The sequence below is a fragment of the Ammospiza nelsoni genome, chromosome 19 (genome assembly GCF_027579445.1).
Source record: "Ammospiza nelsoni isolate bAmmNel1 chromosome 19, bAmmNel1.pri, whole genome shotgun sequence".
Taxonomy (NCBI): Eukaryota; Metazoa; Chordata; class Aves; order Passeriformes; family Passerellidae; genus Ammospiza; species Ammospiza nelsoni.
In genome coordinates, this window is record NC_080651.1 from 12025659 (window position 1) to 12051424 (window position 25766).

The 25766-nt window shown below is 64.8% G+C and overlaps 2 protein-coding genes across 7 annotated transcripts; both read left to right on the forward strand.

Annotated features, from left to right (window-relative positions):
- Positions 1–656: 656 nt before the first annotated feature.
- On the forward strand, positions 657–9904 carry USP36 (ubiquitin specific peptidase 36). 2 transcript variants are annotated; one of them, XM_059485709.1, is made up of 18 exons: positions 657–876; positions 1617–1727; positions 1991–2093; positions 2662–2729; positions 3051–3121; positions 3463–3545; positions 3813–3933; positions 4188–4328; positions 4664–4764; positions 4979–5117; positions 5481–6146; positions 6715–6815; positions 7390–7899; positions 8114–8259; positions 8583–8747; positions 8983–9098; positions 9177–9309; positions 9393–9904. In XM_059485709.1, exons 1-18 carry the CDS (start codon positions 735–737, stop codon positions 9395–9397), a joined length of 2922 nt encoding a protein of 973 aa, XP_059341692.1. In that variant the 5' UTR covers positions 657–734; the 3' UTR covers positions 9398–9904. The 2 variants fall into 2 exon arrangements, with proteins under 2 accessions (XP_059341692.1, XP_059341693.1); XM_059485710.1 differs by having other exon boundaries at positions 7393–7899.
- Positions 9905–10239: 335 nt separating this feature from the next.
- Positions 10240–25748, forward strand: CYTH1 (cytohesin 1). 5 transcript variants are annotated; one of them, XM_059485922.1, is made up of 13 exons: positions 10240–10318; positions 18553–18635; positions 19308–19372; positions 19989–20055; positions 20189–20307; positions 20611–20691; positions 20783–20895; positions 20974–21122; positions 21217–21329; positions 23647–23725; positions 23824–23895; positions 24252–24406; positions 24610–25748. In XM_059485922.1, the coding sequence occupies exons 1-13, from the start codon at positions 10291–10293 to the stop codon at positions 24686–24688; spliced, it is 1203 nt and encodes a 400-aa protein (XP_059341905.1). In that variant the 5' UTR covers positions 10240–10290; the 3' UTR covers positions 24689–25748. The 5 variants fall into 5 exon arrangements, with proteins under 5 accessions (XP_059341905.1, XP_059341904.1, XP_059341906.1 ...); XM_059485921.1 differs by lacking the exon at positions 10240–10318 and adding an exon at positions 13849–14077 and having other exon boundaries at positions 21217–21328; positions 23649–23725; XM_059485923.1 differs by lacking the exon at positions 10240–10318 and adding an exon at positions 15934–16151.
- The last annotated feature ends 18 nt before the right edge of the window (positions 25749–25766 follow it).

Sequence of the window (25766 nt, forward strand, 5' to 3'; positions counted from 1 at the left end):
CGGCCCTGCCGGCGGGGCCGCCCGTGCGGAGCGAAGCGCCGGCGCCGCCCGGGCCGCATATGGCGGCGGCCGGGCCGGGACCGCGCGGCGGCGCTCGGGGCCGCGGGTGGCGGCGGGGGCTTGGCACCGGCCCGTGGCGGCCCAGGGACCCGCCGAGGGGGCCGTGGCGGCGGCCGAGGGACCCGCCGAGGGGGCCGTGGCGGCGGCCGGCTGCTCGGAGAGCCGGAGCGCGGCGGGAGCGGCCTGGCCGGGCCGGTGCCCCCCGCTCAGCCGCCGCTTTCCGCCCTCTCTGCAGGCGCGGCCGCCGGGCCCGCCGAGCCGGCCGCCCACGGCGATGATCGCGGAGAAGCTGCGGGAGGCGCTGGAGCCGGGGCGGCGGGAGGCGGGGGCGGAGCTGGGCCGGCCGCTGGCCGCCGCCGCCCGCTCCGTGCTGCAGCAGCGCATCGAGTTCGTGCCCGCCCGGCGCGGCCTGGCCGGGCAGCTGGGCCACCTGCGGGACAAGTACGAGCACATCGGGGCCGAGCCCACCGGCCGCCCCCTCGGCGTCACCGGCGGCCTTGCGGAGCGGCCGCAGAACCCCCCGGGTGAGTGCAGAGGCTGAAGGGACCCTCCCGCGCTCCTGCCCCGGCTGACTCTGTCTGCTCCCCGCAGGACACGGCCATGCCCCGCCGCGGCCCGCGGGGGACGGCATCCCCCCGCCGCAGAAGGTGCTCTTCCCGGCCCACAGCCTCTCCATGAAGTGGGAGCGGGTCCACCGAGTGGGCGCCGGGCTGAGCAACCTGGGGAACACCTGCTTCCTGAACTCGGCGCTGCAGTGCCTGACCTACACGCCGCCGCTGACCAACTACCTGCTGTCCCGGGAGCACGGGCGCACCTGTGAGTGGGAACCCCGGTGCAGGGGCTAGGAGGGACGATCAGTGCCTGCCTGTGCTGTTCACAGTGCTTCTCTCAGCGCTCTGTGCTTGGCTCTGTGAGGGAGTGCAGATATCAGAATGCACCTTCCCTGCCCTGCTCCTTTCTGCCTGTTTCTCTGTCAAGAGGTTGTTCCTGAGTCCTACTCCCTTTTCCTGGCCACAGCAGTGTTCCCAAGCTTGGCATCTTTGTCTCTGCTGGGTGTAGCCAGGACTGAGATGGGCCCAATGGGGCCTGATGGCTTCTTGGGGGCTCAGCTGGGGGGTCCCGAGTAGCTCCTGACTGTGGGGAATGCAGAAGAGCAGCGTGGCAGGCGCTGCTGTGAGCTGTCACTACAGGAACACACAGGCCTTGCAGCCCCATCCATAGCACTGCCAGCGGGATGTGCCCCTCAGGGCCGAGCTGTGGGCTGGTCCAGTGCATACCTGGGTCCTGTTTTCTCTCAGTGTGAACACTGTCTCATCTGGGGAGCTGCCCTGGCTGCTCCTGGGATGGGCTGTGCCAGTTGGGATGGGACAGGGTGGTCCCCATCTCCTGATATGGGCCGTGCCAGTTGGGATGGCGTGAGCTGGTCCTCATCTGCTGTGGCATCAAGCTCATAGGGAAAGCTGAGCATGGCTTTGCTGTATTGGACCAGAGATCCCTGTCCTGCCTCCATCTCTCCCAGGTTTGTCCCCAACGTCGTGTCATCTCTCCTGCTCCAGGTGCCCACGGAAGCTTCTGCATGATGTGCACTATGCAGAACCACACGATTCAGGCTTTTGCCAACAGCGGCAATGCAATAAAGCCACTCTCCATCATCCGAGACCTCAAGAGTAAGGAGGGCTGACCCCCTGTGACAAATGTGGGAGCAGAACTGTTGGGACTGGGGCACGTTTCGGCAAACAGCTCCACTGAGATGGCTCATGGAGCCTTGGAGTGACTGAAGACTTCCTGGGCTGCCAGGGGCTTCCTCTGTGACATGAGTCTGGTGTCTGGTTTGGGTTGAGGGGACTCAGAGCCCAGAGCCCTTGCCCCAGGGAAGGCAGGGAGGGATGGCATCTGCTGCAGCACGTGCTGAGCGCTCCCTCTCTTGCAGAGATTTCCCATAACCTGCGCTTCGGCAGGCAGGAGGATGCACACGAGTTCCTGCGCTACACCATCGATGCCATGCAGAAGGCCTGCCTGAATGGCTACACCAAGTATGTGGGGCCTGCTGGCCCATCACTGCTCTTTGCTGTTCCCTTGCTGGTCCCCTGCACTCACGGGAGTGGACTGTGGAGTGAACATGTGCCCCAGGTCAGCCTTATTGTGGGGAGGTTCTGGCTCCAGGGGCCTCGGGTGTGGGGTCCAGCTCTGCCCCTCAGGGACAGGGCTCTAGGCTGTTGTTCACCTGCTGACTCCTCCACCTCAGCATAGCTGCAGTCCTGCCCCCAAATCCCAAGGCTGCTACAGGCTGGGATCAAATCCCACTTGCTGAGGGATACAGGCCTACTTGCTAGCTCAGCCCCAGCCCTGTGGCTGCAGAAGGGCAGCTTCCCCCAGGCCCTTTGTCCTGGGAAGCTCTGCCTCTGCTCTGAGCTCCAGCCAGGAGGAAGGTGTGTGCTGGAGCCTGGTGTCACCCCTCAGCTGGGACACAGGGAGAGCAGTGTGGCAGGGGCTGTGACTTCCCACAGCCCAGCCACTGGCCAGAACAGAGAGGGGCTGTCCTGAGGGGTCCAGCAGGGCTTGCTGCTGCAATATGGGATCTGTGCTGCTGTCTCTCTGCAGGCTGGATCGCCAGACCCAGGCCACAACTCTTGTTCACCAGATCTTCGGTGGTTACCTGCGCTCCCGTGGTGAGTACCAGCAGCCTGGGCTGGGCCTGGGCAGTGAAACCCTTTGGGAACATGGCTCACATGTTTAACTTACCCAGAGCTGCAGTCAGTCATTCCTGCAGCACCTGTGGGTCACTATCCCTGCTGTGACAATGGGAGAAGCCACTGCCTGTGGGGCCCAAGCTGTGGGTCCCCAGCTCACTGCCCTCAGCACAAGGAGCTGTTCCCAGTGGTCTGGCATCACCTGCTTTCCCAGAGCCCATGCCTGGGCTGGGGGGACACTGCAGCTGTGTGTGCCATGCTGGGGTGTGCCAGGGTGTGCCCATGGCTCTTCCTTTGCAGTGAAATGCTTGGAATGCAAGACTGTCTCGGATACCTATGACCCTTACCTGGATGTGACCCTGGAGGTCGAGGTACTGCTGCAGGGTTGGGGATGGGGCTCTGTGCTCTTGAGGGGGCTGTTCCTGCTCTGAGGCTCCTTGACCTGCTGGCAGGAGGGCAGCAGCCCCTGCTGTTGCTCCTCCTTCCCTGTCTCACAGGGCAGTGCCTGTTGCCTGAACGTGAGCCGTGACTCCTCTGTGCAGGCTGGCAGTGCTCTGGGGCAGAGCAGCCACCACACCGTGCCAGGCTCAGGGCTCTGGGGCAGCCTGCTCCCTGTGCTGTGTGCTCTCTCCTGGTGCCCGTGCCTCTGCAGGGAGCGGGGCTGTGCTGTGGGCAGGCCCCAGGTGCCCTGACCCCCGCCCTGTCCTTGCAGCGAGCCGCAAACATCGTGCGGGCCTTGGAGCTGTTTGTGAAGCCAGAGCAGCTGGGTGGGGACAACGCCTACAGGTGCAGCATGTGAGTCTGGGCTGCTGGGGTCCATGGGTGAGCTGTGGGAGGGCTGCTGTGCCTGCAGCCTGGCTAAACCACGAGGTGCAGGGCCTGGGATGAAGCCTGCTGCCCCTCAGCTGCCTTGTCTTCAAAGGCATGGCCGTGGGGAGGTGTCTGGAGCAGTGCCTGGTGCCAGCAGCACCGTTCCCATTGGGTTTTCCATTGCTGTGTGGCCAGGGCAGGCAGCCATGTGTATGTTGGAACAGCTTGAATAGCCTGAGCTTTCCTGGGCAGGTGCAGGAAGAAAGTGCCAGCCAGCAAACGTTTCACCATCCACCGAGCCTCCAACGTTCTCACCATCTCACTGAAACGCTTTGGCAGCTGCGGCCCTTCAGGTGGAAGGAAAATCACCAAGGTGAGAGCTCAGTGATCCACAACCAGGGCTGTGTCCTGGCCCGAGGTCCTGCCCCTGAGCAGGGTGGGAGGTGGTCCTCGTGCAGTCCTGCTGCCAGTGGGGGAAGTTGGGTTCATCCTGGCATCTTCCTCGCCACAGCCTCTGCCTGGGGAGGGCAGGTCCCCTCCCTCAAGAGATGGGCTCATAGCACAGCAGAGCTGCTCGTGCTCTGGCAAGAAAGCCATGGCAGCTCCTGAGACATCTTCTTTGCACAGGACGTGGGGTACCCTGAGATCTTGGACATCCGGCCGTACATGTCGGAGCCCAAGGGCGATCCCATCACGTATGGGCTCTATGCAGTGCTGGTGCACTCTGGCTACAGCTGCAACGCTGGGCACTACTTCTGCTACGTGAAGGTGAGCCCAGGATGCTCCCTTGGCACCCTGTCTGGGCTGGGGCCTGGGAGGTGCTTGTGGGTCCCTTCAGGGTGCAGAAAGGAGCTTGCTTGGCAGGGCGGGTGGTGTGGAGCACTGCACATGGGGCACGGACTGTGCTCCACTGTGGGAAACATGAAGGTCTGCCCTGACAGAGCTCCCTGGCCTGCCCCTGGGCCATCTGTGGGTTCTGGGGAGAGGAGCTGTGATGGTGGGTGCTGTTCCTGCGGCTCTGCAGGCCAGGTGGTTCCCTGGGTAGAGCCTGACCCCATTCTCCTCAGACACAGCCTGACCACGCTCCATGTTCTCTTCCACAGGCCAGCAATGGGCAGTGGTATCGAATGAACGACCACGAGGTGCACCCCAGCAACATCAAGGTGGTTCTCAACCAGCAGGCCTACGTGCTGTTCTACCTGAGGTGAGAGAGCACCCTGTGCCTCATGGCTCCCTACCCTGACCAAGCAGCCCCAAGGCCCCTCTGTGTGTGTGTGTGCTGCCCAGGGTGGGGGTGGCAGGGAGGGGTCCAGCCCCTTGCCATGGTTTGCTGTAGCACCTCACCTCCTCCAGCCTCCCCTTCCTCGTGTGTGCTGCTTAGCCACGTCCCCAGGGCTGATGTGCTTTGCCTTCCCCAGGCTGGGCAGCCCCAGGAAGAGCTCAGCAGGGCCCGTGGCCACGGCTGCCTTCAGCCCACCCAGCTGCACTGCCAGTGACTCCAAACCAGTGAAGAAACCTGCCATTAACGGGACCCTGTGTGTGCCACCCATGGGCCCGGTGAGTCCTGAAGGTTGGTGCTCCCAGGAGCTGCTGCTCCCTGGGCCCTGGGGCTGCAGCCAGGCTGGGGTGGGTGAGTGGGAGCGTGTTGTGCAGGGCAGATCCTGATCCTGCTGCTCCCTGGGGCTGCAGCCAGGCTGGGGTGGATGACCAGGAGGATGTTGTGCAGGATTGATCTTGATCCTGATCCTGCTGCTCCTCGGGCCCTGGGGCTGCAGCCAGGCTGGGGGTGGATGAATGGGAGGATGTTGTGCAGGGCAGATCCTGATCCTGCTGAACCAGGGATCCTGGCTGGGCATGGGGAGGGTGTATCACTGTGTCTGTGGCTCTCCTCACTGAACTTGTCTCTTTCTCTGTGTCTAGAAACAAGACAAGCTGCTGGGGAAGGGGCTGCCAGCCCCAGGTGATGTTGGAGTCCCTGTCGCCCGTAGCTCTCCCGGGATGGGGTCAAAGCTGACAAACGGAGTTGCTCTGTCAAAGCTTCCCTTTCAGACCCCATTATCCAAACTGCCCCACAAAGGCACCCACGAGGCCACTGTGCTGGGCTGTGACACAGGCCAGAGGCCCAAGAAGCCGCCGACACCTGGCATGCCCAGAGCAGGCTTCCATGCCACCAGCACCATGTGCAGGGCCACAGCAGGGCTGCCCCCACAGGGCTCGGGCAGTGAGAAGGCACCTACCTCATCCCAGCTGCTGAAGTCCAGCCAGGAGCCCAGCGCCTGCGGGGCCATGGCCAGGACCCTGAAGAAGAATTCCTGGGGCAGCACAGTAGGGCAGCTGGCCAAGGAGAGCCACGGGGCCAGGAGCAGTTCCAGCAGCTTCTGCCCCTCTCAGGGAAGGAACTGTGGCACCCCCCTCCCTGCTGGCCCTGGCACCAAGCCGGCTGTCCCCAAAGACTCTGACCTGGCTGTCTCCAGAAGCTCTGGGGCAGCCCCTGTGAAGCCCTCCCCAGTGGGCAGCACTGCCCTGCAGTGGGGCAGCACCACGGCAGCACTGCTGGCCAGGAAACCAGAGCTCTCAGCCAAACAGGTGAGTCTGAGCTTCTGCCCAGGGACTCCAGCTGACACCCTGTGCCTCCTGAGCAGGTTGTGTAGGGCTCCTGCTGACAGGGGTGGGTGGGTGGGGAGAGCCCCCAGCTCCAACCCAGGCTGTGGTGGCTGCTCCCCCTCTCTGGGTCAGGCCTGGCTCTTGTCCACATCTCTGAGTGATGCAGGGGATGGCTCCTGCCCCCGTGCCTGGCACAGAGGGATGGCTGTGCCAGTCCCTGCAGGAAAGGGTGCATTGGCACCCTCTTGGTGTCACCTGTCCCAGGGTCAGTGGCACGGGGTGATGGCACAGAGGAGGGTGTGGGGGAGCCTCCTCCACAGGCAGTGAGTGGGCTCAGGAGGATGCCAGGGGTTCCAGGTCTTTTAATTTCTCTCTTTCCTTTTTTCCTTTGTTCTTCTAACTGAACACACTTCTGATTCTCCCACCCCCCACCTGCCTGCCCCTGTCTGTGTCTGTTCTCCTTCCCTTTTTCTGTGCTCCCCTTTTTCTCTTGGCTCATGGAAACCCTGGTGTTAGACGGCCAAGTTTTTATTTGTGTCAATAACTGCAGGGCAAAGCCTCTCAGAAGGTGAGCGTGAGTGAGCACCCAGCACAGCCCCAGCCCTCAGGCACCCATCCTGACTCCAGTCCCGGGCCTCTGGGCCAGTCCAGGTAAGCAGTGCCATTGCTGCCAGCTCCCGCATGGCAGGAAGGCTGCGGGGGCTCCATCTGTGTGGCCTGGCAGCAGCTTCTCTGTTTCCAGGGCTGGCAGGGCGTGCTCCAGCTCTGAGAAGAGCTGACACACAGAGGGAGGGAGCTTTGCAGGCCCCGACCCCGTACTAGTGTCCCATGGGATCGGGAGGCACCAGCCTGGTCTCGATCTTGCTCTGGGTGTCCCTCGTAGCCTTCAGCACCAGCATGTGCTGCAGCAGCACCCAGTCCTTCCCAGTGTGCCGTGGGACCTGCGAGTGCTCGCAGAGCAGCATCTCATTCCCATCTTGTGGGCAATATGGCAGCAGTTGGGTGTTGTGCCCCTGCACCTCAGGGGAGGGAGGAAGAGAGGGGCTTCCAGGCTTTTGGATCAGCCTCTTTTCCTGTCCTTCAGCCTGTCCTCATCTGCTCTTGACCTTCCCAATCCTGAAAAGTCAGCCTTCAGCTTTGTGCTCACCCTGCCTGCTCAGCACCCAGCCTCGCTGCTGACCCCTGGTTCCACTGCCCACCCCTCACACCTCCTCCTTTCTGGCAGCAGGGACACGGGGGCTGGCCAGGAGCAGCCAGAGGGTTCCTTCAGAAGGAGGCGAAGGAAGAGGAAACATCGTAGCACAGACCAGAGCCCCTGTGCTGAGGCTGTGAAGGACGGGGGTGAAGTCTCCAGCCCTCCCAAGAAGGAGAGGATTGTTTCTCCCGAGGACTGCGAGGACAAAGAGTCCAGGCTCCCCAAGAAGGAGGGCACTGCCTCTCAGAAGGACTCCACTGATAAAGACTCCAGGCCCCCCAAGAAGAAAATTGCCGCTCCAGGGGACTTGGTGTCTGTCATGGGGAAGGAGGGGGCACACAGGGGTCTCTGCCATGGTCTGGCCTGTCAGGACATGAAGAGTGGGCCTAAGCAACCTGTGCCAGAACCCAGTACTGGCCTGGGCATGGAGCCAGCCTCACCCCTCAAGAGGAAGAAGAAGAAGAAAAGGAAGAACAGGAGCAAAGACAGCCCTTTGAAGAAGACAGAAGAGTGCAGCTCTGGAGTGCTGTCTTCAGACAGGTGAGGGACGAGGGATGTGTGAGAGCCTGAGGTCAGGCTCCTGAGTCAGGGCTTCTCACCTTTGTGCAGGTGGGATGCACCTGCATCCAGCTGACCACCTGGTCCCTGTGGGTGGGTTCACCTCAGGTGTCTCTGTGCCCTGTTGCTCTGTGGGCAGCTCAGACTCTCCTGCCCTGGTCTGGCTGGTGTGGGCTGACCCTGCTGCCTTCCCCAGCTCCAGGACAGCTGAGCCAGAGCCCTGTGGGACGCATCAGAGCACAGTGGAGGCTGGAGAGCACAAGCACCGCAAGCGCAAGAGGATGGAAAGCCTCAGCAGCCTGGCTGCCAGCACCATCCCCGCCACCACTGCCCCCACCCCAGGTGTGACCCTGTGCCCCGTCTGGTGCCTGGCAGGGCCAAACCAGCGGCTGGTCTGCCCAGGAGCCCCCTTGGAGCAGTGCTGTGCCATCCCCAGTGTTGCTGGTCCCACAGCTGCCTGGCAGTGCCTGTGCCCTGGAGGAGGAGGTGGGGACGGGCTCCTTGATGGACCCCCAGGACAGGCACTTGTGTGCCCAGACACCCTCAGCCATGAGGACCTGTCTGTCCAAATGGTGTTTGCTGGGATGGGATCACTTTGGGGAGGGAGGGACACGGCAGCTGCCCTTGCTCCCCCTGGCTCACCCTCACCCTGCCTCTCTCTGCAGTGGCAGCACGTCCCAGTGGCAGCCAGGCTGGGGATGAGAGACCCTCCCTGGCTGCCCCAAGCCCTGTGGCCAGCAGCTGGGCAGGCACAGCCCCTGAGGGCCGCGAGTCCAGCGTGGTGGACAAGCTGCTCCAGAACTCCTTGGACAAGGCTTACGGCAAACAAGGTAATCCTGGCTCACCTGGTGGGCGAACAGCCGTGCAGGCCCCCTGCCCTGAGCCCTGGGTGGGGGCAGAGCCCCCCAGCTCTGCAGGGCCTGAGCCCCCCCAGCCAGTGCAGGCGGGCAGGTGCAGCCGGGCACGGGGCTGGCACAGGGTGGGCAGCGAGGGGCTCCAGCCCCGGGGCAGGGCCTGGGGCAGCGGGGCACAGCCTGGTCCTCTGCTGACTTCACTGCTCTGCAGTGTTGACGTGGCAGGGTGAGATTTCGGCCGTGAGCCAGGATGCCATTCGGTCATCAGCCCTGGCCCAAAGCAAGACCGTCATCGACGAGTGGGACCAGGAGTTCGACAAAGGAAAGGTGTGTGCTGGCCTGGGGCAGGTGGAGGAGGCTGGAGCCTCTGCGTGCTGACCTGAGCGCTCTCCTACCTCTGCACAGGTAAAGAAAATGAAGAAGATTAAGCAGGAGAGAAGGAGAGACTCAAATCCGTTCCAGAAGTTGCAGAACAAGCGCAACTTCTGGTTGATGTCGCATCCTGCCAAGATGGCCAGCCTGGGCCACCGGCTCTCGGGTGAGTGAGCCATGAGGGGGCACAGAGAGCCTGGGGCTGGGGGTGGCAGCCTGCTGGGGGCTGACTCTGCTCTTTCCTCGCAGGTTGAGATCTGCATCCCCACTGCTCAGGAGCAGTCCCGGATCAGGGACCGAGGGCAGCGCTGTCCTGGGAGCTGGCAGTGGCGCTGAGAGGGGAGGGAATAGAGCCGCAGCCCTGGGCTCGTGCCTTCTCTTTCGGGGAGCTGCTTTCCAGCTGCACAGGAGCCTGCCCACACTGCCTCGCCTCCAGCCTGCCTCGGCCGGGCTCCTCATCATCCTCTCCGTGCCTGTTCCCCTCCTGCCCCAGCCCGCGCCTGCGGGGGCTCCTGGCAAGTGCCTCAAGCCGGTCCCTGCTGCTCCGTGCTGCTGTGCCTCCCCTTTGCCGCCGTCACCGGCCCTCACTCCATAATGCCCCATCCCTGCACCAGCTGCATGGAGAGCCTCCCCCGGCCCGTGTCGGCCCGGCCCGCGCTGGCGCGGGGGCACCGGGAGATGGATCCCTGCGGGGCCGGAGTGCTGCCGTCGGCGCTGCGGGAACTGAAGGATGGAACTGAATAAATCCTGGTCTTTTGTCACTCGGCCGTGGTCGGCTGCGATCGCGAGGGGCGAGCGGCGGGAGGGGGCACCGGGATGGGGGAGAATCACCGGCACCGGGAGGGGAGAAACACCGGGATGGATGGGGGTCGCCGGGATGAGGGAATCACCGGGACCGGGTGGGGTCACTAGGACGGGAGGGAATCACCGGGACGGGGAGGGGAGAAACACCGGGATGGGTGGGGGAATCACCGGGACGGGAAGGGTCACCGGGATGTGGGGGAATCACCGGGACCGGGAGGGGTCACCGGGACGGGCGGCAGAGGGCGGGGCCTGCCAGGCTCCGCCCCTCCGAGGTCACGTGGTGCCGGCCGTGGCGGCTGCGGCGCGCTCGTCACGCGGGCGGGCCCGGAGCGGCGGCGGCGGGATGGAGGAGGAGGAGGGCGGCGGCTGCGGTCAGTGCGGGCCGGGGGCGGGCGGGGGGCTCTGGGACACCCACCTGGCCCGGGGCGAGGTGCTGGGGCAGTCCGTGGTCCCCGCTGGGCGGCGGCGCCTCTCTCGGGCGGGGCGCGCTTGGGCCGGGCCGCTCCCAGGTGCAGGACCGGGGGCGGTGGCTCCGGGACGGGCGGGGATTCGGCGCTGGCGGCGGGACCTGCGCCCGCAAGTGACAGAGCGGCCTTGGCGGCATCGTGCGGGCGGCGGCGGAGGAAGCGCCGGGCGGAACTGGCACCTGGTGCCCGCCGGTAGCGCGGGGGGCGGGCGCGCCGCCGGGCCGCCCTCCCGGGCCCGCGGAGCTCCGGTACTGCCCGCACGCCTTCCGTCCGCCGCTCGCACTTTGCCCCGGTGCTCCCCCGGCACTGCCGAGCCAGGCCCCGCAGAGCTCGGGGCAGGTTGGCCGCGATGGCGCCTGCTGAATGTCACATCCCCGGTTCGGGAGCTCCCGGCGTGCCCGGAGCCGCTCCCGGGCGGGCCCCGGTGGCTCAGTGGTTGCAGGGTCTCCGCTCTCAGGCCCGTGCATTCCGCCCTCCGTGCCCGCAGAGCGTTCCTTCCTCCCGGTGCCGAGGACCGGGACTGGGCAGGGACGCCCTGCCTGTGCCCGGTCTCTCCCGGGCCGCTGCCCGTGTGACGGCAGGTGGTGTTCCTCGGGCAGGGCCTTTGCTAAGGGGACACTGGAGCCTGGGTGAGGTCTGGGACATGGCCCCGGTGCTGGAGCCGTGCTGGTGCCCGTTCTTCCTGGGAGCAGCCGGTGCCAGTCCAGTGCCACTGCCGGCAGTGCTGGTTCGCGGCCGGTTTCCTGCCCAGCTGTGCGACACGGCCGATTAGGAGCTGCTGTTCCACCCCAGAAGTGACAGTGCTGGCCTGCGAGGACTTCGCTGTGTGAGATAAGGAGGTGCCGGCGGCTGCGGCCTGGCTCGGGTGTTGTCAGACACAGCCCATTAGCAGGAGAGCGCTGTGGGGAGTGGTTCTGCCAGCAGCGTCTGGTGCTTCCCGGAATCACCTGGAAGACATCCCGGGTCATCTCTCGGCATTAGAAATGTGCCGCTCATCCTGCCGCGGGGAAGGCAGGGAGTGCGCAGCCGCCTCCACCCCGCTGTTCCTGTGCTGGGGCAGCACAGCCCCTGCCCCGGAGCCCTTAAGCTGAGCTGGTTTAGCCAAGGACATTCTGCGAGGCTGGAGCGTGGTGGGAGCCGACGGGCAGTCTGTTCCTGGTGGGATTGTGCTGACGCCAGTGTCTGCCCCACAGCTCACGGCCCCTCTTCAGCCGTCTGCCTCGGCAGAGAGCAAATCCCAGGGCGAGCAGCTGGCGGCACAGATGTGCGCTCCCTCTGCTCCTGCCAGGCGTGGGGCTGCACTCCCACCCCCTTCCCAGCATCTCCCCGTGGGGACAGCAGCGAGACCGAGCCCACCCCAGAGCGGCACTGACCAGAGCAGTGGCGTGGCTCAAACGCCTCTGGACCGTGGGGAAGCATCCTGGCTGCTCCTGCCTTGCTGAGCTGCAGCACCGGTGAGAGGATGTGGGAGCACAGTCCTGTTCTGGCACCGTGTCCTGAGCTGGGCCCCAGCACGGCTCAGGCTGGCCCCAGAGACAGGGGGATTGGGCAGCGCTGGTAATCCCGCTGCCCCCAAGGGATTGCAGCTCACTCTGGCCTGGGGATTAAGGGATTTCTCTAAGCAGGGTTGATGCAGCCTCCAGCAAAGCAGCTTGTGCCAGGGGCCCTCGCTGTCTGGGGCGGGGTGGGCTGTGCAAGGTGTGGGGGATCCCCAAAGGAGGGTGGGCTGCCAGCTCTGCAGCAGGTTGGCTGAGGGCTCCTCAACCAGGCAATCCCTGCCCTCCTCGCCACCAGCCTGCAAAATCCTGCTTTGCCAATGGGTGCTGGCACCCCTTTGGTGCAGGCTTGGCTGTCCCATGCTGGGACCATGGCATGTCCCATGCTGGGACCACGGTGTGTCCCTGGGCACCAGGGAGCACTGCTGGGGGAGCTGCTGCTGGTGCCCCAGCACAGTGTGGGGTCAAGAGTGGCTTGGGGAGCCACTCTTCCACAGAGCTCAGGGATGGACTCCCAGGTCAGAGGCAGAGAGACAGTGCTGGGGTAGCACCAGGCTTGGAGAGCAGTGCCAGGGACTTGGGCAGAGGCAGTTCCTCTCCTGAGGTGTTTGGAGCAGAGAACAATGAGCCCTACTGGTGACACTTGCAGTCCTGTCAGGGCTGTATCTATGGTTTGTAAACACCCGACCTTGCCTGGACAGGCTGCAAGGACCCAGCCAGGCATCCAGGTCACTCTGTGCGGGAGATGCCACCTGGCCCTGCCTCATCCCAGCCACAGCACCCACGTGCCTGTGCCACACTGGGGTTTCTCCAGATGCCAGTCCAGGCCCAGGCAGGAGCTTGTACAGCGCGTGCCCAGCTCAGCCTCCCCCATGCCCCCGGCTCCCTTCGCTTGCCCTTTTGCCTCCTGGTGATGTGGCAACCACTGCTCTGGCCCCTGGGAAAGGGGAAGTGGTGTTGAAAGCAGAAGGTCAGTCACATCAGCAGTGACGGCCTGGCTGCCCTGTCAGCTGCCCTTCTCCACTCTCCTCCTCTCTGCAGTTAGGGATCAGGGACTGCTCCTGCCTGCCAGGGTGCCCTTCCCCACTGCCCGCCCCGTCTGGGCTTCTGCCTGCCCTGCTCGAGTTACTCCTGGCTCAGCGATCCCGGTGGATGCAGGGGCGGGTGAGCGGAGCTGTCGAGCTGCTCCTGCCCTGACAGGCCCTGGGGTTTGTTACTCATGGCCATGCCCTGCGCTCAGGATCGCTCCTGCTTTGAGGAGAGGAGCTGTCAGTCCGGTTTGGGTTTGCTCAGTGCCTGTGGGCTGGGAGGCTGGGAGGGTGGTGCATTTCCCCAGCTCCACAGCTGTGCCCCAGCCTGGGATCCCAGGGCACGACCCCCGGTTCTTGCTGCAGGAGCCCTCATGCTCCAGGGCCGCAGCAGAGTGGGCAGCACCTCTGGGGCATGACCAGAGTGTCTGTTTGTGCTGGCACGCAGGGCTGGCCGAGCCCGTGGGGCTGGGTCAGGGCTCGGGCCCTGCTCCCCAGGAGCGGGGGCCGTGCCGGCACCCCCACGCTGCACCGCCGCGCTTCTCTGGGTGCACCTTCCTTCCTTCATGCGGCGCTCGTTGCTATGCGACCGCCGGCTCCTGATGCTTAATGCTCTAATACGGAGGGATAAAACCTCTCTAAAAATACCCCGCTGCCGGCCCCCCGCGGGGGCAAGGGGGCTGCCGGGGGCAGGGGGGCTGCTGGGAACTTCCAAACTCCTCGTCCTCCAAGTGGCTTTGAGGCGCCCGCTGTGGCTCCGGCGGTGGCACGGGCTGGCGTGCCGGTGCGGCGGGGATTGGCTGGGGCTGGCGCGTGGGCTCCTGCGGCTGGAGCTCCCCTGGCAGAGCCAGAGCCAGAGCCGGCTCCAGGCAGAGCCGGGACTGCTCCGGCTGCCCTGCTCCGGGCGTAGGGGAGCTGCCCTCGGCACTGGCTGCCTGCCCAGTACCGGGGAGCCCACTGCTCGGCCAGCGCACCTGTCTGGGCTCCGCGCGCTCCTGCCTGACCTCTGCCCGTCCCTGCCTTGCCCTCCCGGAGCTGGTGGCATCCTGCGTGGGACCCCCGCGGCATGGGGACGGTCAGCGAGCTCTGCGCCTCCAGTTTCCAGGCGTTCCTCTGCCCCTCGGTGGCTGCCAAGGCAGGTAGGCACTGCGTGCCCCCTCCCCTCTGTGCCGCGGGGCTCCCATCCCCCAGCAGGCATGGCAGGCCCATGGCTCTGGCTCCATATGGCTCTGGCTCCATATGGCTCCTGCTGAAAGCAGCACGGAGTGTCCTCACCGTCTCACTGCCTCCTTCCTCTGCCGGCCTTCCCCAGCTCGGGCCTCTGCAAGCACTGGGCCCCTTGCCTGGCATTGCCCTGTGCTGGAGCTGGTGCCATGGTGGGACAGGGTTGTTGGGGAGCCAGTGGTGGTGGCTGGGAGGTCACAGGCAGCACAGGATGGCCATGGCAGGTCCTGCCCCATCCCCCCTGCCCTGCCCCAGAGGATGTGTGAGTGCTCAGTCGCACTCATCACAAGTGCTGGTGGCTATGGAGGGCAGGGTGGCATTCTCCAAAGGGAAGTCTGTGTGGGAAAGCCCAGCTCCTATCACGCTGTGGGTGTGCTGAAGGTCAGCCACCTCTGTGACCTGCTGGCTCGTGCCCAGCTGTGGGACTGGGGAGCTCTGCAGTGGGCAGGGAGTTGTGGGACCCCCTTGGCCAGCCCTGTGGCTGAGCTGGGCTCTGCTGCTCTCGAGGCCTGGCCCCATAAGCTGTGCTGGGAGCAGGTGAGGTGCCTGCCTGGCTGAATTCCTTGCACATGCACAGTCTCTGTAGACATGGCTGAGCTGGTGCTCACCCAGCCATGCTGGAGGCTGGGGGTCTGTGCGTGGGAATGTTGGAGCCTTGAGCCACTGGGAGCGAGGTAGCGGCTGTGGACAGGGTTCCTTGGTGGGCGCTGGGTTGGGGAAGCAGGGTTAGTGGGGTGTTGGGCAGGGCTGCACAAAAGCGGGAGAGTGTGCTGAGCACAGGGTCCAGCAGCCTAGGAGGGCCTGTCCCCAAACCCTCCTCCTGACGCTCCTCAGCTGTCGGTGGGGAAGGATGGGGCTGACGCAAGCCAGGGTGTGCACATGGTGAAAACAGGATGTGGTGTGAGGAGACAAGCAGGATGTTTCTGGGGGCCCCACGGGACCCCACCGAGGGGTGGGGTTGGCGGCACCCGCAGCAGCACGCAGAGACCCTGGGCTCGTCCCCGCGGCCTGCCTGACCCCGGGGCTGTTGTCCCTCTGGCGTGGCACAGCGTGGGCCGGCAGCAGGGCTCGCTGCTGCGGTAGCTCAGGGGGCTGAAGCACACCCCGAGGCTCCTGAAGCCCACCCTGCCCTTGCTCCATAGCTGGCATTCTGGGTGCCATGTCTCCATCTCCTGCTGCTGAGCAGGAATTAGCTGAGTCAAGGCAGCCGAAACTGATGCAGCCTCTCAGGGAACTGACGGGGACAGGGATGGGGACAGGGACGTGCTGGGGTCGCTCCCACTGCAGGCACGGCCCCACGGCACCCAGACTCACCACACCGGGGTCCTGCACGGAGCAGTGGGGTCCTTACAGACACTCCAGAGCAAGGGGGCAAGACAGTGGGGAACAACATCCCGTGGGGGCTGGCATGGCTCCTGGTCCTTCTCCTGGTTCCTGTTCCTGTCCCAGCCCGCTGTGGGCGATGCCATTGAGCCTGGGGAGGGCAGCGGGCACCAGCGGTCCCACGGCCAGCACAGGGCCTGGTCCTGCAGTGGGGAGCTCTGGCAGAGACGGGGCAGCTGCGGGGCCGGGGGTCTGCTGGAGGGGAAGGGAGGGGAGCCCGGGGCTGTGCTCAAGATGTGCCGGGCCGGGTGTCCTGGCCGGCTCCGAGGAAGGAAGGGTTGGGCCGGGGCCTACCTGGCTGGGACCCCAGCACAGGGCCCTGAGCCAGGGAGGGCGAGCAGCTCCGGCGCCCGTGTCGCACCCAGCCGGGAGCACAGGAGTTAAGGTGCTGGCGGCTCATGGCGGCAGGAACAGGGTGGTGCTGGTGCCGGCTCCCGGCGAGGCCGGGATGACGCCCGGGAGGCCGCGGAGCTCATTGGTACGGGGCCCTGAGTCACCGCGGAAGCACCGCGGCTGCAGGTGTCCGCACCCGGCACGGCAGCTCGGGCACGGCCGGCGGGGCCGGGGACGGCTCTGGCACCATGGTGCTGAGGGCACAGGGTCACGGTGAGCGGGGCCGGGGCGCGGGGGGCCGGGCGGGGGCGGCCCATGGTCCGGGTGTGCCCCCGTGTGTGCCCCGCTGCCCGCGGGCGGCGCTGGGACCGAGGCGAGGCCGGCAAAGCCCTGTGCGGCGGGGCTGTGCTCTGGGTGAGGTGCGGAGGGGCTGCGGGTGCTGCTCCGGGGTGAGCCCCGAGCCCCATGGACAGATCCGATCTTGCTGCTCTGGGGTGAGCCCCATGGACAGATCAGATCCTGCTGCTCTGGGGTGAGCCCTGAGCCCCATGGGCAGATCCTGCTGCTCTAGGGTGAGCCCCCAAGGGCACGTCCTGCTGCCCCAGTACAGGATCCTGCGCTGGTGGGGAGGCCCGGCTGTGCTGGGATCCTGCAGTGTGGTGGGTGCCTGTGCGATCTCTGTGCCAGTGTCTGTTGCAGCCTCCCGTCCCCCGGCACTGCTCTGCCTGCGGCCACGCTCGCTGGGGCTCTCCAGCGCAGTTGCTCTGCAGAGCCAGGGAAGGGTTAATGCCTCCTTCCTTCCCCAGAAATCTCCTTCGTCTGGGGTTTCTCTTCCTCTGGCTGCTGCTGACATGGCTGGGCTGCTTGTCACGAGTGCTCAGCCTCCGCCGGGGAGGGACCTTCCGGGGCTCTGGAGCAGCCCTGCCATCCTGTCCTGCTGCCCTGCAGCGTCTCCTCTGCCCCACGCCTGTCCCGGGGCCGCCGGGACCCCGGCTGGAACCCCTGTCCTCTCCCAGGTGGGCAGGAAGAGGCAGAGCTGTGGGCTTGCCTGAGGCCTGGCAGGAATTTGGCTTTCCCTACGGGCTCGGGGTCTGGCGGCTGGACAAGGGGGTCCTGCAGCTGGGCAGGAGGGTTCTGTGGCACAGGCAGAGGCCAGGGTTTGGGGGTTTCTGTGTCTGATGAGCGGGTGTGACACGGCTCATCCCTCCCCCCGCGAGCCTGGTCTTGCTGGGCGCCCTGGGGGCCTGGCAGTGGGGGCTGGTGCCGGTGGGAATGCTGAGAATGGGGCGGGCGGGAGGTGCTGGGATGCATCCACAGAGCTCTGGTACCGTAGGTGACTTTTAACCTGGTGCCACCAGCCGGCCTGTCTGGCTCAGGCTCCCCGACATGGGAGACTGCAAGTATTGGGAAGTGTTGGCGTGTCTGAGGGCCGGTGTCGCAAGCCGAGGCGCCTCAGCCTTGGCAACAGGAGGGGGCTGTGAAGGAGGAAGCTGATCAGGGCCAGGGCAGAGCGGGGAAGTGCTGAGCTCAGAGATTCAGGGTGCAGGGTCACCCGGCGAGCTCCCACCGAGGCGGTGCAGGGAGAATTGATGCACAGCTGAGGACAGTGCTCGTCCAAAGGCACACGGGGTCTTTGGGCCCTGGCGTGGGGCAGTGACTGCGCTGGGGACACTGGTGAGTCTGGGCTGGTGGCAGTGGTGGCACACAGGACCTCACGGGTCAGGGGGTCATGCTTGGGGCAGGGAGGATGGGGACAGCCCTACAGACGCCTGTTCCCAGCACCCCAGGGCGGGAGGTGGGGGTGACACAAGAGCTGAGCTGGCAGATCCTGCTGCCACCTCCCTTGGGGACAACACTGGAGGGAGGGTGTTTTGGTGTCCTTGCAGGTGACCTTGGTGCAACGCGCAGAACCAGGTGGGACACAGGAGCATAGTAGGAGGGCTGGGAGCATTCTTGAGGGAGCCTGTGACCTTGGGGACTGGAGGGAACAGGAATGGGAACCTTGTCACCGTAAAGCAAGGACGTCACACGCCAAGGAGCACTAGGAATGTTCCTGGAGCACGGGGACCATGTGGTGTCCCTGGGCAATGGTGTTGGAGAGGGGGTATCTGGCTCCCCAGGGTGACAGGAAGGTGTAGCTGTCGTGGTGTGCAGGTGGGGTCTGTCTGGAGGCTGCACCAGCTCCAGGTTCTGCCCCAGAACAATGAATCCACTGCAGAGGGAGCTGCAAGGAGCTGGTTGATGTTTGGGGCTGACCTGGTGCAGCAGAGCAGCCTGCAGGCTGCAGGTCGGTGTGGAGCTGTGCTGCAGGGCACAGCAGAGCTGCCCAGCTGTGGGAAGCAGAACGGGCACCCACACCAGCCCGGCTGGAGCAGAGCAGAGGGAAATGGCACTGGGGGGGCAGCAGGGCTGGCAGAGCAGTGCTGGAGGTGATGCGGGGGCCTGTGTTGGTTCTCACTCTGCAGCTGCCACAGTCTGAGGGAGCAGATGCCCTTGCCCTCAAATTCCTTTCATGCCATTGGTGCCACTTGGCCTCTATGTGGGGCTGGGGACACTGCTCGCCAGCCCAGCTCCTCCTGCCTCCAGCCAGGCCCACAGCTGCTGGCTGGGAGCAGAGCCTGGCAGGCCTGATTGCCAGGAGCACACGTGCTGACCTGGTCGTGTCTGTGCTCAGTGCCCAGTGACCTGACGCCAGAGGAGTGCCAGGAGCTGGAGAACATCCGCCGCCGAAAGCAGGAGCTGCTGGCTGACATACAGGTACAATACCCAGGGACCCACACACTCCCCTGGCGAGGGACAGCAGCCTGGCTGGCAGGGTCCCTGGAGCCCCATCCAGGACCCCTCGTGCTGCTGCCCCACAGCTCCTCCTCTGGGGCGCTCTGGGGACAGGGTCCCAGCTGGAATGGGGTCCCGGGTGGCAGCCAGCCGTCCCTGCCCTGCCAAAGCAGCCATGCCTTCTCCTGTCCCCTGCAGAGCTCCAGGCTGTGCAGTTGTGCCAGTCTGCGCCAGCCCCTGCCTGGCACGGGCAGGGACCACGTATCTGAGCCAGGCCACTGCCCTGGCAAGAGCCTGTGAGGTCGGGGCTCATCTGGGACACTGTCAGTTGTGTCCCTGATTAAGGCAGCAGAGGCTAATTACTGCCATATGCTGGGCATGATCTGAAGGGATTAGGGGTAATTTTGTTAACCTCTGAATCTCTTCCTTCCTGCATGCTGGGAGCGTGGCAGTGCGGCAGGGATTAGCAGTGGGGGGCAGGCAGCTCCACTGCCGGTGCCCTCTGAGCTGGTTCAGCTCCTGGGCAGCGCTTGGGGTGGGGGGAGAAGGGAGGGAGGGGCTGTGGGGGAGTGGGGCTGTCTCCAGGGCTGGGGGCTGGAGGGTTTGTGGGGTGGGGGAGGCACCTCCTTGTCTCAGTGCCCCCTCTCCCCACAGCGCCTCAAGGATGAGATAGCAGAAGTGACGAATGAGATCGAGAACCTGGGCTCCACGGAGGAGAGGTGAGTCCAGCCCCATGGTGCCCCCGAGGGCTGTGTGGGAGCTGAGCCCATGGGTGCTGCTGTGAGCAGCTTTCCCAGGCGCCCTGAGCTCCTGGGAACAGGATTCCAGGATGACCTGCTGCTCCCAGGTCTGTTTTTCCAGGCCCAGCCCCTCTGTCTGGCTGCAGCCACTGGCGAGCTTTGTTATTCTGAGCTGGTGCCAGTCGGGATCAGGGGGCCCGGTGGGAGCTGACTCCCAGCATCATTCCCAGTTACCCACCGGGGCATGAGGACTGTCCCCTTCTGCCAGCCCCCCTGCTCTCCCCAGAGCCCTGCCACAGCCAGCCTGCCCAAGCCTGCCTGTATCTGGGTGAGCTGTCAGGTGCTGTGCCTGCACCCCCTCTGCTCAGGGGACCCCCAAGGACATGGGGTGGCAGCTCTGCTCTGTTCTGGGGCCTGGCAGGCTGAGAGCAGCCCCAGGCCATGGTGTGGGGCAGACACGGAGCAGTGTATTGGCTTTGTCCCCTATGGGTCCGGCATGGGGGCCTGGGTCCCCTCGGTCCAGGCTGACCCTCCCCACCATGCACTGCCCCAGTGGGGCCCTGCCAGGTGCTCAGAGCTGCTTCATGCCTTGCAGGAAAAACATGCAGAGGAACAAGCAGGTGGCCATGGGCAGGAAGAAGTTCAACATGGATCCCAAGAAGGTACTGTGGGATGGGGAGCAGGGCTGGTTACCTGCTCTGGGGGTATGCAGGGCTCTGCCACCTCCCAGTCCAGGTTGCTGGGGCTGGTGGGGGCAGCCACAGACCCCCAAGCACCTCTCTTGCACCCCTCCAGGGCATCCAGTTCCTGATTGAGAACGACCTGCTGAAGAACACGTGTGAGGACATTGCGCAGTTCCTGTACAAGGGAGAGGGCCTCAACAAGACAGCCATCGGCGACTACCTGGGCGAGAGGTGCGCTGGGCTCGGGTTTCCTGGGGGGGCTGTGGGCTCCTGCCACCTGAGAGAGGGGACACTGCAGCTCTGAGCTCGCAGGGCAGCTCACTGGGGGTACTCGGGGTGCTGGGGGTATTCGGTTCATGGCCGGCTCTTGCAAGTGGTGATTTGTGCAGACCAGACCAGGGATCAAGCAGGGGGTAACTGCAGCTTTCCCCCATGCATGAGAAGACTCTGGAGAAGGGCAGGGACAGTGGAGCCGCTCAGCAGTCACAGGATTGCTGATCATGCATCCCTCGTGCTCTGGCTTTGTTCCCACAGGGATGAGTTCAACATCCAAGTCCTGCATGCCTTCGTGGAGCTGCATGAATTCACTGACCTCAACCTTGTGCAGGCCCTGCGGTGAGTAAGGGGCTGTGAGCTGAGCGTGGCCCACGGCGGGTGCTGGGGACCCTGGAGCCCCCAGAGCAGCAGCACAGCTGGCTCTCCACAGGCAGTTCCTGTGGAGCTTCCGGCTGCCAGGGGAGGCACAGAAGATTGACCGGATGATGGAGGCCTTTGCCCAGCGGTACTGCCAGTGCAACCCCGGTGTCTTCCAGTCCACAGGTGGGCACCTGTCCCAGACAGATACCAGCCCCTGGTATCATCCTGCCCCACAGCTGACTTTCCCCTCTGCCCCTGCAGACACCTGCTATGTGCTGTCCTTTGCCATCATCATGCTGAACACGAGCCTGCACAATCCCAACGTGAAGGACAAGCCCACGGCGGAGCGATTCATCGCCATGAACCGCGGCATCAATGACGGGGGGGACCTGCCTGAGGAGCTGCTCCAGGTGAGGGCCAGGCCAGGCTGCAAAGCTGGCCCAGGGCAGGGCCCAGCACGGGGCTGCAGGGCAAAGCAGAGCTGATTCCATGTCATTGTACCAGAACCTGTATGAGAGCATCAAGAATGAGCCCTTCAAAATCCCTGAGGATGACGGCAATGACCTCACCCACACCTTCTTCAACCCCGACCGGGAGGGCTGGCTCCTGAAGCTCGGTGAGTGCCAGCAGCAAGGGAGGGCAGGCTGTCACCAGGGTGCAATGCCCCTGGGCTTCCCACACTTCTCCTGCTGGCCTGGCTCTTCGGAGCATGAGGAGGCTACAGAGACAGGCACAGCTTTCATGGGAAGGGCAGCTGTACATCCAGCCCTCCATCTTCCCCTGGCTGGGCAGCAGGAGCAGACTGAGAGTGATGAGGCCCTGCAGAGTGGCTGGGTGGGTGTCCTGGGGGATTCTGCCTCTAGCTGGGCAAGCCCCGGGGCACAGAGCTGGTACCAGGGTCTGGTGTCAGAGCACAGAGACCTCGAAGCACCTCAGGTCACCGAGTCACAGCAGGATGTGGAGCAGGCCCCCGGGAGCAAGCGGCGAGCTGCCCCAGGCTGCGTGCGTCCCCCTCCATACCACAGACCAGCCCTGCCTCACCTTCCCACGGCATTACCACCTCGCATCCCGGCTCCACATGCAGGCAGCATGCATGGCATCCCTGCTGCACCCTGCTCCCAGCCGGAGCCTCCGCGCCCTGGCTCCTGTGGCTTCTCTTCTTGGCACCTCTGGGGGATCCTCTGCCCGGGTTTGGTGGGGGAATGGGCGTTGGCAGGATCGGGGTCCGCTGGGGCGTTTCCCCAGGGTTCTGCCTGGGGTTAGAACTCCTGGTACGTGGCCAGCCCTTGGGAGGGGACAGCGAGAACTGCCTGCTCCCTGCCCTGGGGTGGGGGATACAGGACAGCCCAGGCTGTCCTGTCCCTGACTGGAGGGGCCCTGCGCACCCAGGCTCAGGTTGGCACCACCAATGGGGTCGCGGAGAGACAGAGAGTGGCTGTGGACCCCAACTGCCTTGGGGGGCAGGGAAGGACCCTGCTGCTCAGCCAGGGGGTGGAGGGAGCCATGCCGTGTCCCCAGCAGCCGAGGAGCCCCATCTCACAGAGCCACAGTGAGCCAGGGCAGTCAAGCCCCCACAGCCCTGCCGCTGGCCCAACCCCTCACAGCTTCCCTGCTGCAGCCCGGCCCCACTGACCCTCAGGGCAAGGGGGGGCTTTGGGGTTCCTCTTTTTATTTTTTTCCTTTTTTTTTTAATTTTCTTTTCTCCCTCATTTATATGTTTCCATGATTTTGGCTCTTCCTTTCCTTGCCCCCAACTCCAGGAGGTACGTACCCCTCTTCCCTGCTCTGCTCACACTGCTGGGGCTTCGTTTCCTTTGCGTTTTTAATTGCTGGTGATGAGTCTCATTGCTGCTGCTGTTGCTGCTAACCCCACACACCCGGGGACCTCGCCTGCTGCAGGACAGCCCCTCTCCACCTCCAGGCAGGGACGTGGGGTGCCAGCCTGCCCATGCCATGCATTCCCCAAGGCCTGTGGCCTCCTCTGCCAGCCAGGGGAGGACAGGGCCGCGGTGGCACCTTGCCACCCGCCCAGCTATGCACCACCATGTCCACAGACAGCTCAGCCTGGCCAGTGGGTCCTTGCCTCCGGTGACACAAGGGATGGGCACAGGTTTGGGGTGTCCTGGGGAGGGGCCCCAGCCTGTGCACGGGTGGTTAGGGCGTGCCAAGTGGCTGGAGCTGGATGGGATGGATCTGCGTGCTGCCCTATGCTAAGGGCTCACAGCAGAACCCATGAGGCACCAGAACTGCTCCAATGCCTGCACCCCAAGCTGTTGGGGAGCACTGGTGCTGACCCTCAGAACTGCTCTGGGGCAGGCCAGGGGTGGGCTGCCAGCTGGCACAGGGCAGCAGGGGCCACAGTGCCTTCCTGGCCAGGAAGGAGATGAGCAGGACCCCCAGTGTACACTGTGGCTCCTGGTGTCCATGCTGGATCCTGCAGGGGTGGGTGCTCATCCTGCATTCAGCACTGCTGCCATGGCTGCACTGGAGGGGAGCTGGGCCGGGTGCGGGGAGCAGGGCAGCTTCTCGCTGTGCTGGCAGCTGTGGAGCTCGGCCATGGCCTTGGGTCTGCCTTGCCCGGGGTCCAGGACGAGTGGGACCATGGTCAGTGCGGACAGAAAGCCCCGTGTCCTCCCAGGGAGCTGCCTGGCCGCAGTTTCCTCTGGCTGTGCTGATGTGTGTTTGGGTGGGAGCGCTGCCGCCCTCGCCTCCATCCTCATCCGTGCGCTTCCTGCTCGGGTGGGTGCGGTGTGCGCTGCCTGCTGCTGCTGCTGCCCACCGCTGCCTGCCTCTGCTTGGCTCTGTGTGTCCTCTGGGGCTCCGTGTGCCTGGCTGGCTCCAAGATGCCATGTGCCCGAGCTGCCGTGTGCCCGAGCTGCCATGTGTGCCCGGCCCTGCTCTCAGGGCTGTGCCCGACTGGCCCTCTCTGCTCCCAGGAGGCAGGGTGAAGACGTGGAAGCGGCGCTGGTTCATCCTGACGGACAACTGCCTTTACTACTTCGAGTACACAACGGTGAGTGGGCCCCTGCGGGGTGAGCTGGGCTGGGGCCGGGAAGGGGCTGCGCTGGGGGTGTCCCACCCCACAGCTAAACATCTGCTTGGCTGCACCAGGATAAGGAGCCCCGTGGCATCATCCCCCTGGAGAACCTGAGCATCCGCGAGGTGGAGGACTCAAAGAAGCCTGTGAGTGCCGCAGCAGTGTCCTCTGGGGTTTGGGGGCAGCTTTGGCTTGGGCAGGAGAAGCTGGGAGGTGTTGCAGCACGCTGAGATGTCCCCAGGAGGGACAGGGGGCCCCAGAGCGGTCACTGCCTTCATCAAAGTGGGGCTGGTCACCACATGCAGGGGCACATGCAGGTCACCACATGCAGGTCACCACATGCAGGGGCACATGCAGGGCCAGGGGGTGACAATCACGGTGTGTCTGTCCCTCTGTGCCGTGCTGGGGTGGCTGTGCCAGGCGTGTGGCTCTGCTTTGTCCCTCCCAGTCTGGGCTCCCCTTTGGAAATGGGGGCTGTGTCTGAGCACTCTCTCCCTCCCAGAACTGCTTTGAGCTCTACATCCCTGACAACAAGGACCAGGTGATCAAGGCCTGCAAGACAGAGGCAGATGGGCGCGTGGTGGAGGGGAACCACACCGTGTATCGCATCTCTGCCCCCACGCCCGAGGAGAAGGAGGAGTGGATCAAGTGCATCAAGTGAGTGCTTGGAGGAGCGCGTGGGGGCACTGGGCAGACCTGCCTGCTGTCCTAAAGGGGACTGTGCTTCCCAGGGCATCCTGCAGGGATGGGGGAGGAAAGCTTCCCCAGGGATACAGAGGGGCCTGCCCAGGGCCAGGCCAGGCGGGTGGCACCCATCCCTGCAGCAGCTTGGCCTGACCCAGCCCTTGTTCCCCTGCCAGGGCCGCCATCAGCCGGGACCCCTTCTACGAGATGCTGGCTGCCAGGAAGAAGAAGGTCTCGTCCACCAAGCGGCACTAGCAGCCAGACTGGCCCTGCAAGGCCAGCCCGAGCGCTCCCCTGTCCTGGGGGCATGTGGGGTGGGGGCCACGCTGCACGCTGGCCCTTGAGGCCCAGGGCCCAGCTTCAGCTTAGCCATTTCTTACTGTGGGGGGAGGGAAGGGGCATGGGCATCTCAGTGACTCTGCCCCCATCACTGCCTCATCACCTGAGAGCGTCCTCAGAGGCTCAGGTTGGAACACACCCCCCTGGGAGCCCTGGCCTGAGCACCACGGGCACCCTCCCTGCCTCTGACCCCCAACAAGCCTGCAACCTCATGGCACTGGGTCCCCAGCACCCGTGCTCAGACATTCTTGGGGTGTTGGGCAGGAGGGCGGGCAGCTGTTGGTGAGCAGCTGGTGGTTTTGGGGTGCCACAGGTGCTGGGGTGCAGGTGTCAGCCCTGCAGAGATACAGCTCCTGGCCCTCGTTGTAGCGGGCCTGGGTCTGTCCTGGGCGTCCCCACGCTGCTGCCTTGGACCCTCCCAGCCCCCCCTGCACTGGAGTGGTCCCCAGACACAGGAGGGACGAAGGGCAGGGACTGGTGGCGAGCAGTGGTGCCACGCAGGGCGGGGATGTGCTCTCACCCAGCTGTGGGAGCCGCAGCTGGGATGTGGCAGCACTCGGTGGCATTGCCCCAGCACATCCCTGTGCCATGGCCGTGTGCCAGGGTGGCGTGGTGCCCTGGTGGAGCCTGCCCTCGGGATGGCTGCTGCTGGGGGGCTGGCTGTGGCCCCAGCTCTCTCTCTGCCTCACAATTGCCTGTGTCTTGTCCTGTCCCCATCCCCACGCACGGTCTGGAGGCGCCTGGATCAGTATTAGTCTATTTATCAGAGGTGTAAATACTCCTGTATAGTTTTCTCCTTGTAGATTATTTTGTATGTGGATGGTTCAGTGCAGAGGCCTCACAGGAGTGGGGCGGGTGGGCAGGATTTTTTATTCTAACCTTTTTTTTCTTTTTTCTTTTTTTTTTTTTTAATTTGCCATGGCCTTGTAAACTAGTGCTGAAGATCAGCAACAAATAAATACTTGCACCACGCTTCCCTTGGCCTCCTGTGCTC